The 15731-nt window shown below is 39.9% G+C and overlaps 1 protein-coding gene across 1 annotated transcript in view; it reads left to right on the top strand.

Annotated features, from left to right (window-relative positions):
* LOC126203117 (septin-1) overlaps window positions 1-15312 on the top strand; it is a 66655-nt gene extending 51343 nt beyond the window's left edge. Inside the window, exons 8-9 of the mRNA XM_049937361.1 lie at window positions 4851-4952; window positions 12931-15312. Coding sequence (XP_049793318.1) covers window positions 4851-4952; window positions 12931-13060 — 232 coding nt within the window. The 3' untranslated portion in view covers window positions 13061-15312. The remainder of the gene's footprint in view (window positions 1-4850; window positions 4953-12930) is intronic.
* Window positions 15313-15731: the final 419 nt, after the last annotated feature.

Below are 15731 nucleotides of genomic sequence, written 5' to 3'. Positions count from 1 at the left end.
GTACTCCAAAAGGAGCGTAAAATCATGGAGTACAAGACCCTGGACCGGTTGACTTATACAGAGGCTAAACACACTTTCAAAAGATTACACTCTATTTGGTTGTTGTCGACATATGCTGCAGCTACATCACTATCGCCGTCCCAAGTCCCAGTGGTTACTCACTCTGTGCCAAGAACAGTGGGCCCTCCGGGCCACCAGAATACATCCACCCCCTTCGTGGTAGGGGGAAAATCTTCCTCCGTTGCTCCCAAAGCACCTACTTCAGGAGCAAGGCCCCCCCTCCCCAAACGCAAGTGACATTGGTCCCCTCTCCCCTGCTGGAGAAGCAACAGCCTCCTTTCGTGCAGAAGGGGTCTCGTGGGGCCCTCTTTCTCAAGGTCTCCACTAATGCCACTGCGGACACCCGCCAGTGGCTCAACCTGAGGCATAATCTGCCTTCTTGCATGCTTAATGCCTTCCCAGCCTCACGATAACGTTATCCTCCAGTGGAATTGCGGCTGTTTTTCCACCACCTGGCTGAGCTACAGCAATTGTTAAGCTTTATACCTGCTTTCTGCCTTGACCTCCAGGAAACCTGGTTCCCGGCAATGCGAACCCCTGCCCTCCGTGGCTATAAGGGATATTACAGGAACCGTAGTGACTATAATAGAGTGTCAGGTGGAGTTTGCATCTATGTCCTGAACTCAGTATGCAGTGAACCTGTGCCCATTCAAACCCCTCTTGAAACTGTGGTTGTCAGGACAAGGACAACGCAGGAAATAACTGTCTACAATGTATATCTTCCTCCAGATGGTGCAGTATCCGTGGACACATTGGTTGCACTGATTGAGCAACTCCCTAAACCTTTTGGCAGATTTTAACGTGCATAAACCTTTGTGGGGTGGCACAGTTCTTACTGGCCACGGCAGAGATGTTTACTGTCTCAACTTGACCTCTGCTTCTAAACACAGGTGGCCCCATACATTTCAGCGTGGCACATGGCACATATTTGGCCATTGATCTCTCAGTTTGCAGTCCTGGCCTCCCATCTATCCACTGGAGAGCACATGACGACCTGTGTGGTAGTGGGTAGTGACCACTTCCCCATCTTGCTGTCACTGCCCTGGTGTCAGGCCCATGGATGCCTGCCAGATGGGCTGTAAACAAGACGGACTGGCAAGCCTTCACCTGTGCTGTCACTGTTGAATCTCCCCCACATGGTAGCATAGATGTGGTGGTTGAACAAGTACCTATAATGATCATTTCTGCAGTGGAAAATGTGATCCCTCGTTCTTTAGGGTGCCCCCCCGCCAGAGGTCGCTGAGGCAATTAGGAGTGTCGGCGAGTTGCACAGCGACATAAGCAGTACCCTTCCCTAAAGCACCCAATAGCCTTTAAGTGGCTCCATGTCTGTGTTCACCAGCTCATCAAAAGCAGAAAACATGAGTGTTGGGAGAGATACGTTTCGACTATTGGGTGTCATACGTCACCTTCCCAAGTCTGGGCAAAGATCAAATGAGTTTTCGGGTCCAGACCCCAGCAGGTGTTCCTGGTGTTAACATCGCCCCGACACAGCACCTGGGCTGGATCAGATCCACAGCTGGATGATTAAAAATCTCTTGTCTGACTACAAGCGACATCTCCTCGTAGTCTTCAACGGGATCTTGTGCGATGGCATCTTTCTATTGCAATGGCGGGAGAGCACCATGCACCATCATTCTGGTGCTCAGACCCAGTCATAACCCGCTTAATGTGGACAGCCACCAGCCTATCAGCCTTGTAGCTTTGTAATCTGCTGCAACGTATGGTGTATCATCAGTTGGGTTGGGTCCTGGAGTCACGTGGCCTACTGGCTGCTTGTCAGGTCGGCTTCCACCAGGATCGCTCTATCACTGATAATCTTGTGTCCCTCGAGTCTGCCATCCAATCAGCCTTTTCCAGATGCCAACATCTGGTTGCTGTCTTTTTTGTCTTACGTAAAGCATATGACATGACCTGGGGACATCATATCCCTGTCACATTGTATGAGTGGTGTCTCTGGGGCCCACTCCCGATTTTCATCCAAAACTTCCTGTTTCTCCGTACTTTCCGTGTCCAAGCTGGTGCCTCTCCTAGTTCCCTTCGTATTCAGGAGCTTTTAGGATGAGTCCAGTGACCAGCATCATGGTGGAGGCCAGAGTCCCTCCATTGAAGGTTAGGCGTGCACAACTGCTTGCGAGTTACGTTGCACACATTAGTAGTTCTCTTGTGCATCCGAATTACTGTCTCCTTTCCCAACTGCGGCCCAGGTCAGGGCGTACTGTTGCGGTTCACGTCCAGTCCCTTCTGTCTGAACTGGAGTCCTTCCCGTTACCACCTCTCCTCGAGGGCCATGCACGTACATGTCCATGGTGTACACCTAGGCTGCAGATTCTTCTGGACCTTTCGCATGGCCCTAAGGACTTCGTTAATCCTGCGGCTCTCCGCTATCACTTCCTCTCGATTCCCGACATGTACCAGAGCCATGAAGTGGTTTACACTGACAGCTCAATGGCTGATGGTCGCATAGGCTTTGCGTATGTTCATGGAGGACATATTGAACAGAACTCTTTGACAGATGGCTGCAATGTTTTCACTGCAGAGCTGGCGGCCATATGTTGTGCTCTTGAGCACATCGGCTCATGCCCTGGTGACTCATTTCTCCTGTGTACTGACTTCTTGAGCAGCCTACAAGCTATCAACCATTGCTACCCTCACCATCCTTTGGTAGCGTCCATTCAGGAGTCCATCATGCCCTGGAACGGTCCCATCATTCACTGGTGTTTTTGTGGACTCCAGGACACGTTGGAATCCCAGGCAATGAAGTTGCCAACAGGCTGACTAAACAGGCTATGCGGAAACTGCTTCTGGAGATGGGCATCTCTGAAACTGACCTGCGTTCTGTCTCATGCCACAGGGCTTTGTGGCTTTGGGAGATGGAATGGCATAACAGAATGTACATCAAACTGCGTGTTATTAAGGAGACTACAAATGTGTGGCAGTTTTCCATGCAGTCCTCTCGTAGGGAATCAGTTGCCCTCTGCTGGCTCCACATTGGCCATATGTGGCTAATGCATGGTTACCTCCTCTGTCACGAGAACCCAACTCGGTGTTGCTGTGGCTCACAAATGATGGTCGTTCACCTCTTGCTGGACTGCCCACTTTTAGCCGCTCTGCGGTGGACTTTTAACTTTCCCAGCACCCTACCTTCGGTGTTGGGCGACAGTGCCTCAACAACAGGTTTAGTCTTACATTTTATGCATGAGGATGGGTTTTATAATTTGATCCTTTGTTCATCTGTATCCTCCACCCTAGTGCTTTTAGGGTGGAGTTTTTAATGTATTGCAGAGTGGCTGGCTTCTCCTCATTATTCTCATGGTCAGGCAGACATGGTAATCTGCTCCCTTGCTTTGATCTCTTGTACATGTTTCTTGCATCTCTCTGTATGTTTCTTGTCTGATTTTGTCCATTTTAATGTTTGTTGCCCTTCTGTCATTCTTGTGGTTTTCTCCTTTCTTCCAGCTGTGTTTTGTATGTCTCGATTATTTTACTCCTACCCTTGTAGAATTATTTTAATCGGAATGAGGGACCGATGACCTAGCAGTTTGGTCCCTCACCCCCTCTTTTAAACAAACAAACCAACCAACCAACCAACACAGTTGGGAGGTAAAGTGTTGCTAGACAGCTCAGTCCAGGATTTGTCATGGCCACCAACAGCAGTACTGTGAGGCCTAAAAGAATTTCCTTTCCAAGTTTAATCTCATTTAATTTTCATTGTATCATACTAGTTTGGATTTGTGTGAAGGGAACAAATATGTAATGCTGTTTTAAAAACTTATTGCGACCATCATATTTTTTCGAATATGCTAATCTAGTGATTTTCAGTAGTGTAAGCAGGCAAGGCTTTAGAAACCGAAGAAACCACTTACTAGTCACATCAAAATTATTGACATAACTCTTGCAGATGTCAGAGTTGCATGCTTCCCTTCATTTTAAGTATTCGTTAATCTACAAGATTAAAATATCTGATACCAATTGAGGAACCTGTGCATTAGGAAGATTTTCATCAAAGAGGGTCACGTGAAAAGAGAATGAAAAATGTAGACATGTGTAGTGTAACAAAACCGACAAATTTTGTTACAGAAGTTTGTTGGATAACATAACACTTACCCAGACATAAAGAAGCATTTTTGGTACTTTAGGCCAGAGCTTGGAAATCTTTTAGCCGTTCATAAACAAGTGCTGCCCCACTGTGACATGTAATCTGAACCTTCTTCTTTCATTGTTCCTTCCTTTATATTTACCACATCATATAATCTTCTTATTTTTCGCCTTTTCACCATTATTTCTCTTTTATTGTTTTTCTGTTGGTGCCAGTTCATCAGCATCTGTGGTACCTTTTGACTCTGTTCTTATGAGTGTCATTTAAATTTTGGCTTTACCAGTGCCGTTTAATTGGTTTTAAACGGTTAGGTGTCAAATTTTTTGGAGTTAGTTGTGTGCATCTATCACGAAAATGAAATTTTCTTATTCAAAGCTAAAATTAAAAATAAAATAACCAACCATCTACACTTGAAGTACAAAGGAGGAGGAGGAGGAGGACCATCATTCAGTCTATTCACTATTCAGGGTGATTCTCTCTCTCTGTCTCTGTCTCTTTCTCTCGTGTCTCATCTGCAGTTAGTTTTGCAGGGTTTCAAGTTGTATTGTGCTAAAAATTGCCAACTGAGAAAATCTGATAATTGATGTAAGTTTTGAGCTTCTAAAGCTTTTGGGGGCATTGACAGTTTAGTGATCTTAAGGAAAAATGGAGGGATTTCTTATGGAATATTAACAATCTCATTTGTTTGCAGAACCCACATGCAGGACTTGCAGGAAGTGACACAGGAAGTACACTACGAAAATTACAGATCTGAGCGACTTGCTAAAGGAGCTTCGGTACCGAAAAGGCAAACGTAAGTGTTTTATAGTTTCTGTTATGTTGAAACTGGAAGTATTCAATAAGTGATATCTAAGGCATGAGAAGTGTTATTGATAAAAAATAAATTTCTTGGTTTTGAGTCTGGCTAGCAGGCCATCGATTGTCTGGATAAACAAAAATGTGTTTTCTATTAATCAGTTTGGTGAAACACAAAAAATTAACACTTTGAAACCAGAGTAATAAAATTACATATGGACATTGTATTTGAACAATACACTGCGGACATTGTATTTGAACAATACACTGCGGTGATAAGGCGTGGGAGACCTCTTAATATTGTGTCTGACCTCCTTTTGCCTGGTGTAGTGCAGCAACTATTGCGGCATGGACTCAACAGCTCTATTAAGTTTCCTGCATAAATATTGAGCCATGCTGCCATAATTGTGAAAGTGTGGCCGGCGCAGGATTTTGTGCATGAACTGATCTTTCGATTACGTTCCATAAATATTTGATGAGGTTTATGTCGGGTGAGCCAAGTGGCCAAATCATTCATTTGAATTATCCAGAATGTTTTTCAGACCAGTTGTGAACAATAGTGGCCCAGTAACATGGCACATTGTTATCCATAAAAATTCCACCATTGTTTGGAAACAAGAAGTTCATGAATGGCTGCAAGTAATCTCCAAGGAGCTGAAAATAACCATTTCCAGTCAATGATTGCTTCAGTTGGACCAGAGGACCCAGTAAACATAGCCCACGCCATTGTGGAGTCACCACTAGCTTGCACAGTGTCTTCTTGACTGTTTGAGCCCATGGCTTCATGGGGTCTGTGCCACACACTGACCCTACTATCAGTTTTTACCGACTGGAATTGGGACTCATCGAACTAGGCCATGGTTTTCCAGTCAGAATGGTCATGAGCTCAGGACAGGCACTGCGGGTGCTGTCATGCTATTAGCAAAGGCACTCATTTCAGTCATCTGCTGCCCCAAATTTACTTGCTCGTTCCTGATGGATATGTTTGGCATATATCCCACATTGATTTCTCCAGTTATTTCACACACAATTGCTTGTCTGTTAGCACTGACAACTCAGTGAAAATGCCACTGCTCTCAGTCATTAAGTGAAGTCTGTTGGCCACTGCGTTGTCTGAGGTGAAACGAACACCTGATATTTGGTCCTCTTGACACTGGATCTCAGAATATTGAATTCTTTAGCGTTTTTTGAAATGGAATATCCCATGCATATAGCCCTAACTACCATTCTGCATTCAAAGTCTGGTAATTCCTTTGATGTGGCCATAATCTCATTTTCATATGCATCACCAGAGTATAAATCACAGCTCCGCCAACACGCTGCCCTTTTGTACCTTGTATTCCTGATACTACTGCCATCTGTATATGTGCGTATCTCTGTCCCATAACTTTTGTCAAATCAGTGTAAACAGATGCATAAGTTATATATAGTATAGATGTTAACAACTTTCAGGCCAGGAAGGATTAAGTATGATTGTAAAATTCACACCAAACAAAGTGACACAGGTCATTAAAATGAGGAATACTTATGCATTCTGTAGAGTCACAATACTATAGGGCATTGGTGGTGATAAGATTAAATTTTCGTAACTCAGAAGGAACAAAAGAAACTGCTCTGTCAGACACACATCAGTTATGCTGCAAACAATAAATATAATGAATTGGGTGCATGGCCATTCATAAATATGCATTTATTTGCCTCTAAATAGCTCAGTGCTAGTCTCAAGGTTTGTCATTTAGAATTTATATGTATTGTTTTCAAAACAGAGAAAAATATCATCGTAAGTGTTTATCCTGTAAAGAATATTCAGTCATCACAACTATTCCAGGCCATTGAAACCTTACTCATAGTGACAAATTTCTTGTTTTGAAAGCTGCATTCTAACAAAAAAATACAAAGGGCATTCAAAAAGTTTTGCACAGTCGTCTCTATTTTTTTATTTTTGCAGGAGGAGAATGAAATTTTTTGTGAACATACTTGGAACATTTAGCTACAAATTGAGCCTACTCAATGTAGCCTTCATCAGCTATGATGCATCTGGCCCAATGTTTTTCTTTCCATGATGTAAATGCACTTTGGTAAAATTCTGGGGATTGACTTTTACACCATCGCTTGACACAGGAAATAAGGTCTTTCTCACTATCAAATGTTTTACCGTGCAGGTGGGCCTTCAGACGACCAAAGAAGTAAAAATGAAATGGAGCTAAGTCCGGACTGTAGGGAGGATGAGGAACAATTTTCCAACCCATTCTCTTGATTTTCTCCTGCGTTATAAGGGCTGTATGGGATTTGTCATTGTCATGGTGTAGTCTGATGAGCTCACCCTGAAGCTGTGGTCTGCGAGTCTTGATGGCACATTGCAGCTTGTCCAATGACAAACAATAACGGTCCCAGTTAATTGTGTTGCCAGGTTTCAAAAAAATCAATGAAAATGACACCACACTGATCCCAGAATAAGGAGGCCATCACCTTTCAGGCTGCTGTTCGTGAAAGTCTTTGTTTCTTCTTCCGAGGGGAACCCAGAAGATGCCACTCCGTGGATTGGGTTTTCCTCTCAGGTTCGGACAAAAACAACTATGTTCCATCCTGGGTAATGACGCTGTCAAAACACTGTGTCCATTCTTTAGTAAAGGTCTTCATGAGACCCTCGCACACATTCTTCCTCATCATTTTCATTTCTCTTGTCAATAATCTAGGCACCCAAGATGCACAGATTTTTCTGTAACCTAGTGACTATACCAGTGATACCACACAACCCAATGACAAAAGAGTCACTTCAGCAAGCTGTCGTGTCATCACACAATCTGTCATTTTGGATGATTTGATCAATGGTCTCCATATTCACGTCACTCACTGCCGTCGATGGTCTACTGCATCGTGGATTGTCAAGTTGAGAGAAATCACCATCTTTAAACCTCTGCAACCACTGCTACTGGATACTGATGCGATCCACTGTGTCCTCCCCATAAACAGGGAGCAACTGTGACTCGATGTGGCAGAGTCATCGCCGGTCTTGAAAAGCAACTCCATCACCGACCGTTGTCGCAACCTGACATCTGATTCACGGTCCATTATGACTCACCTGTAAATAAAAGAAAATACTTTTATATACCAACTTATAGCCAAATGTTCCAAGTATCTTCACAAAAAATTTCATTCTCCTCCTGCAAAAAATAAAAAAAAAAAATTGGAGACGACTGTGCAAAACTTTTTAAACACCCTTTATAAGTGATTTATATTTGTTTAAAATCAGTGTGTCCTTGCATGAAATCGGTGTGTGCGTGTGTGCGGCGGGGGGGGGGGGGGGGGGGGAGGGAGTCACATTTGGCAGGTAATTATGATATAGTATTGAAGACAATTTTATAGGTCTTGCAAGGACTGTATTTTTACTGTACTGAACACCATCTCAAACAGTACTGAGTTGGGTGAGGGGATAGAATAACTGGAGATGATTCCAAGTGGTGGTTTGCAACCCACTTCAGCAAAGAATGAAGATGTGTTGCTGACTGAAACCTTACAGGAGTGTCCTTATTTTATTTCTCTGGAGTTCCAAGAGCATTTGGTAATGACTGAAGGAAGCTACATTGTCCTGTTGAAAAGCATCTTCAAAAGACAGGACTGCAAAATATACCACCACATGCTTTTGTCTTTAATGAAAAGTGGAGACAAATAATATTTAATGATGAATACACGCTTTGAATAGAAAAAGAAGTCATGTTAAGTTGTATGCATACAAACTTAGAGGGGGTTAGTTTCACCTTTATTCAGTATGTATACATTTGTTTCAGGTTGATATGGAGATTGTCATGAGCGTTTGAAATACGTCATTGATTTGATTGTGCCCTTACTGCCATTCAGGATCTTTTGTAGCAGGTAATCTCCAGTGTTACCCTTTGTGATGGTACGATGTCCAACAGGTATGATTCCAAGATCATCATTGCCAGTAAATGTGTAATGGCTAGGTTTACTGGGAGCTGTAAAACCAGACTCCTCTGTTAGCCTGCAAAGGATCTCATCTTGAATAGCATAGAGAACATAAGAGCCAGTGTGAGGAAGCTGATAAGATGGGACTTGCAATTATCTCCTACTGACACTCTAGGACTGTGTGTTCCACATTTGGAAGACATTAGCACAAAGAAGGGTCTTGCTCTGGACTAGTGTTGCTTAAACCTGATATTAAATGCTAGCCTGCTCTCCAAACCAATCTATGTGTACATCTATAGTCTGCCTATAGTCTGCTAACCAGTGTGAAGTGCGTGGAAGAAAGCATTGTATCACATGTCTTTCCTATATAGAGTATGGGACGATTGTTTGCTTAAATGCTTCTTTGTTCACTGTAATTAGTCTAATCTCTTAATTGTTTTTGCAGTCTCCACTAGAGCAATATATAGGTAGCCATAGTATATTTCTAGATTCCTCAAAGCTGGTTCTTCAAACTTTGTAAGTAGGCTTTTGTGGCATAATTTACGTATCTGTTGAAGTGTTGGTCATGTAACTAGAAATGAAGAGCATTGAGTGATAAACTTCAGATTTTCAGATCTAAATTAAAAGAAAATTACCAAGTAACCCCCATTAATACTATTTATTGTTGACACCATTTCTCTCGTGATGGTATGAATAACGCTCATAACTCACATCAATGATCCAATGAAAATCCACATGCCTTCGTGGATACATATTTTCAGTAACACTTCTCTGTATATGTACAATCTGGTATGACAGACAGTCACTGGATTTGGCCTGTTGTGTTACTGCATTGTCTTACAGGGCCCAGTTATCTAGCCCCCTGAGAATGAGCTTCCAAAATTATTCGAAGAGGTTTTTTGGGCTGCAAGGATAGGTACATTCTCCCAGCATGATGGATCTCCTGCACATTCTAGTCATCAGGTAGCACCGTATCTCCCCAGGTAGATGGATCAACAAAAATCATCATATTTCTTGCCTGCATAGGTCTCAGGACATTACCTCTTCAGATTTTTGCCTGGGGGCATGGTTTGAAAGGTGAAGTCTACAAATTAAAAGTAAGCAAAATACAGGAATTGATCATTTGAATAATGAATAATGCTTTTCTCATAAAAGAATGCCAAGATGACCTCAGAAAAACTACTCTCGAGAGTTTGAAAGTGCATTGAAGTTGGAGGTGTGATTTATGGAAAACAGCTTCAAACTTAATCATTCTTATTTTTTAATGAGATTATGTTGGGCATTGGTTGTACATTTATTAACAACATCCACCTTTGAAAATTCAATCTTTCAAGTGCACAGGTGCGGAAAACGCAGCATCCTGTGCATCAGATTATTATTATCCATGTGACAGAGGTTGACACAAGCCATAGAAGCTCCTGTCATTTTTATACTTTTTTATTAACACTGGCTACTGCATTGTTCTGAGCACCAGTAACCACTTGAATATGACCAAAATATCCGAATTGCTGTAGTCGATATCATTAATAAATGGACGGTCAACATAAGTCATTTAAAAATTCTGGGACACTGTGAGTCCAGAACAAGTATTACTGTGTTAATTATTTGCCTTTATGTAGCACCACCTGTGAATATTTGTATGGGTTAGAGTCTAAAATCTGTATCTTAATAAGCAATAAAAACTGGACACATTTTGTATGGAACGATTTGTTCAAATTGGTCTGTAGTACACCACCTAAAATATTTACTATTCTTCCTGAAATAACCTGTAAATAAAACTGGAAACAGTGTAGTTCAAATATTAATGCTGATCTTGCTTGTGGCCTGAGCTTAGCACACTTTCAAGTCTCGAGAGTAACACCCTGTAGTATAAAATGGGAAATCTGTAGAACAACACAATTAAATGTACTTTGCTTAAAAATTGAAATAATCCTACACAGCCCTAAAACAATTAGTTCATTGCACTGTTTTTACATCCAGCTTAAATATTAATGATGAGATTATAATCTCAGAAAGCATTCTCTGAATGGTCCACTATCCACAACCTGGAAAGTTCATGTTTTGCTGCTTCTAAATGTGTCTGAAGAATACTGATTCTCTTTTATTCCCTTAACAGTGTACTCAGATTAGCCACTCTGCATTTCAAGAGAAGGGCTTCACTGGTTTCTTCATTATTTTTGTGCATCAATAAATAAAAACTCGTATCATACCCCTCTGCTAATGGACCTCCATTAGTTCCTACAACCATCACTCATGGTCAGTTTGTCTCTGCACAAACTTAAAGATAAATAAATAAACAAAAAAGTAGAGAAATTAGTTATAGCTCCTGAAGTAAATTAAACAGACTTATGAATCAGTTATTATGCAAAGACACAATAAATGCTAATGCTACAACATTTAACTGCAAATACAAAAATATTTTGTTGCTTACACCTAATAAATGTAAGGTGAATAAGCACTTGCATTTTCAATTATCCACAAACAAAATAAAATCTTCCGGTACCAATATAACAGCACATTTGTGTACAAAACTAAAGGAGGAAAGTAACTTTCGCATAATGTGTCACTGCCGTGTATGGCAGCTCAATGAAACGTGGACCATACATAGAAAAAAACTGCTACAGTGTAGTACAGAAGGTGACTGAAAGAATTGCGAAATGAGATGAACAGAAATTACACCCTTATTTAAAGACAGTAATTACACTGAAGCCACTGCAATTTATGATGGTTGTCTAGGGTATCCATTCTTTCACCAGCACTGGATGGTCGTTGGTACTTGTGTGCTGCAGTACGTCTCCCCAACACATTCCACAGCTTCTCAGTGGGATTTAATTCAGGGGAATGGGCAGGCTAGTCCAATCATTCAATATACTCTTGTTCCAAGAGCCCCTCTACTTGCACAGTTTGATGCGACCGAACAATGTAATCCATGAAAATGCACTACTGAAATGACACACATGGGGAAGGAGTACAGTGTCACAATAACATTGACCAGTGAGTGTACTGTGTTCAGAGATTTGGAGGTTAATGCACCCATGCCCACCTTAGCACCTGCACCACCAGAACAGTTATGTTCGACAGTGTTATTGGGTGCATTATGTGTTCCCACCTCTCGCCATGTGACAGTACGTCATTAAGTTTTGCACACAAGTGTGTGTGTGTTATTTAAAGCTTTATTGGGACCTTTTTTTATGGTTTTACTTGTACATAAATGGATACCTATTAAAACATTGGGCTCCATAGTGGTTAAGAGGAAGAATGAGGATGACATTCCTCTTTACAGCTACATCATTTTCCTGTGTTTTGCCAAAAGAGGCATATTGTTCAGTATTTATCCAAATGAGAGTGTTAAAAACAGCCCTATAAAGATCTCTTGCTGAAATGATACTGAGCTATCACTCAGGATGAGTTCTTTGGGTGACAACGTGCACAAGACTGCAGAGACAAGTGAGCTGGTATTTCATAACAAGGGAACTCTCAAAGTTGTTTCGTTCTAAGTATCACACATAGACATCCTCTCCTACACAAAACTGACCATCAATAAATCACTATTTTGCACATGCAGTGAAACTTGTCATAATATCCCAGAGATGTTTCAGAACTTTTAATTGCTGACCACCTTTGCTTTTAAACCCTCCCCCCCCCCCCTTGCCCCCCCCCTCTCTCTCTCTCTCTCTCTCTCTCTCTCTCTCTCTCTCTCTCTCTCTCTCTCTCTCTCACACACACACACACACACACACACACACAACACAACTACTACTGCTGCTACTACTACAGGATTCGTATTGATTTATCCTTTTCTTCAGAACACCTGCATACCCTCTGCATATTGTATTATCTTCTTTTACCAAAGAAGAAAGGAACATTAGAATTAAAGAGCTTTTCATTTGTCTTTTCTGTTTAGAATATTTAGAATCTGCGTTTAATTACTCTCGTGCCCAGTTCGCATTTATCTGTGTGTGTATTGCCCAATGTCTCCACTATACAGTGAGTTGGTTATTGACTCGCATTGTTGAATTCTACATTACTATGTGTGTCTTTTTTCTGGGTAGGGTCTTGCCAGAGGAGAAAGTTGGTGCAGGTGAGAAGGATCGTATCCTGCAAGAGAAAGAAGCAGAACTTCGACGAATGCAAGAGATGTTAGCCAAAATGCAAGCACAAATGCAGCAGCAACAGCCTTAGTAATGTCATGTGTGGTGTTTTTTTCATTTTATTTAATGAGTAATGAGAAGAGTTATTAAGTCAATTTCATTACATTGATTTAATTTTTCAAAATTATAATGAAATTATGTTGCATAAGAATATAAAGGATAACCATTGTTGATGTAGGAACATATGCATACAAATTGTTGGAAACATTCTTTTTGTTGGATTGGTGGCTGCATCCATAGCCAGTACCTTCAGTAGGTACAGGAAAGAAACGCCTTTGCTGTGAATGTACTTACTTCAGTTAGGAATGTCACAGGTTGAACTATAATTTTAGAAATGAATATGTACTGTTTGAATGTTGCTAGTAAATTATGTTCCATGCTGATATTGCTTCTACAGGAAACATAGTTATTGTGGATAAATGCCTCCATTGTCTATCAGTATTACTTTCCCTTGACTGTGCAAGTGATTTCTGTTGAATTTAAGACACACCAGTCCATCTGATTACTCTACTCTTTCCCGCAAAGGAAATGAACAGAAATTTACAACGTACACAGTGAACAAAAATGTTTTGGCAGGAGTGTCACTATGATCCTTACAATAATTTGCACTTGATGCAGCATAATAAGGTTTAATCACTAACATTATTACATGTCTGATAAATGCACTGTTTCCAAACATTTTATAGTGCAAATATGTGTCGGAGAACACCCACAACAGTTAGACAAAATGTGGAAGAAAATAATTTATTATTAACAAGAACAACTTAACTGTGCATGCATTAGAATTTAAAACAAAATTCTAGTAAATGTTCCTGGCACAGTTGTATCTTTGAAATAATACTTTATTTTTCTCTTATGTTCAAAACAACCTTATCGGAATTTATTTTATTATTAGTTATACAAAACAGTATAATGGCAGTTAGATGAGGTATATCTGCTTGCTCTTCTGTCAGTCAGTATAATTTTTTTACCATAAAGTGGCACATTCCATAGCATAATGGATATTGTTTTTTACAGAGCAGTCATACAGATTTGTTACCTCATCTAAAATGTGCTGTACTTTATTAGTAGCTCCCTCCTGGTGTGTTAAATGTCTATTCAGTATACTGTAATCAGAATTTTGTAGTTTGAAATATATGTCCTCCTCTGAATTCTTTTTCAAATAAGATTAAGAACTCTTTGTCCTAAGCTGATTGTCTCTTCATGCTGAAATTTTTACATTACTCTTGTGCTAATTGATATTAAGGCCAGCCAATGATCTGATTCTTTGTCCTCGCATTATTTATGTGACATAACAATGTCATATTTCATGTTCATTATAAGACCAGTTTTTTCCCCTAGTCTATGAACAAAAAGAACTTATTATTACTTGTTATGTTTCAATGCATATTAGTGAGGAAGCATAATAAATGGTTAGTGGAATGAGACTGGTTTCCCTTCTCATTTTTCACAATCATAACATTTGTACTTAGATATTTTGTTCCTGATGACTAATGACTGTTAATAGTTTTGACATGGATAACTTCACATTTTTTTGTGATAGGAGTTAGTTGTAATTGCTTTAATATTATAAATTAGAAAATGTGTGAGTGTAACAGTTTTATAAATCTGAAGATTTTATTATTTTTTGTTCTGATTCCCTAAGCAGTATGTGTAAATATTGTGGTACTGATATAAAGCAGAAATAAATTACCATGTGAGAAGGTATTTAAACAAGAAGAAATCCCTTTTTTAATAAACATTGTGCCTAAAAAATACAACTATTTAACTTTTAATGTGTCGGATATGTTCATCTGCAGAACAGTCACTTTAATGTGGTTATTTATTTTCTATTGCCTCTGCTGTTTTTGAACTAGATAAACTTTCATACTCTCAGACTGCATTTGCAAATTATATGCACAATATTTTGTATAAGATGTTGGTTTTTTTATGTAGCTATAGCAGTATATTGAGTTAAATTGTCATGTGCCATGTCATATTCTTTTTAAAACATTGTACATTTTATAATTATCAACAGAAAATGTGAAAAAATTGTGAGTTATTGGAGATAAGCAGAACAAATGTATGAAGAATTTGAAAGTGTGTCTGTAAACTATATTACTCACTATTTTTTAATATTTAGAAACATATTTGTCATGTATGAACCAGATGTTTATTAGTCGCTAAGATGACTGTATGTATGTTCCAGTGATGGGATAAAGTATTTTTATGAAAACTAATAGATAATATCTCCCAGTCACTGCTTAAAAAAAATAAACAAATAAATAAATTTAATTTCAGAAAGATTTTAAGCAATTAATTTTCTGCAAAATGTATATCCTGTTAATTTAGCATGTTTTTATTCTATAATTTGTATAAGCTGTGCTCTTATAATCATCAGGAAATACAATGCACATGCGTGAAGGACAAGAGGAGCAGAGAGGCAGAAGTAAATGAATCATCATTTTCAGTATAACCTTAGGGAATTTGGAATACATCAGAAATATGAGAAAGCAATTAAAAAAGTTTCAGTCCTATCTCTATATGCACAATGTAACATGGTACTTAATGGGAAGTTAAGGAATCTATGGAACTTTCATTACTCAGTGCTGTTATGTATTGTTTCCGCCTGCTGCCAACCTTGGTTAGGAAACAACAAAACACTCCATAGCAGTGCAGCACTGTAATAGGTAATGCAAATGCAATGTTGATTTTGGTTTGCT

The sequence above is a fragment of the Schistocerca nitens genome, chromosome 9 (assembly GCF_023898315.1).
Source record: "Schistocerca nitens isolate TAMUIC-IGC-003100 chromosome 9, iqSchNite1.1, whole genome shotgun sequence".
Classification (NCBI taxonomy): Eukaryota; Metazoa; Arthropoda; class Insecta; order Orthoptera; family Acrididae; genus Schistocerca; species Schistocerca nitens.
This window is presented reverse-complemented; position numbering and strand designations above follow the sequence as displayed.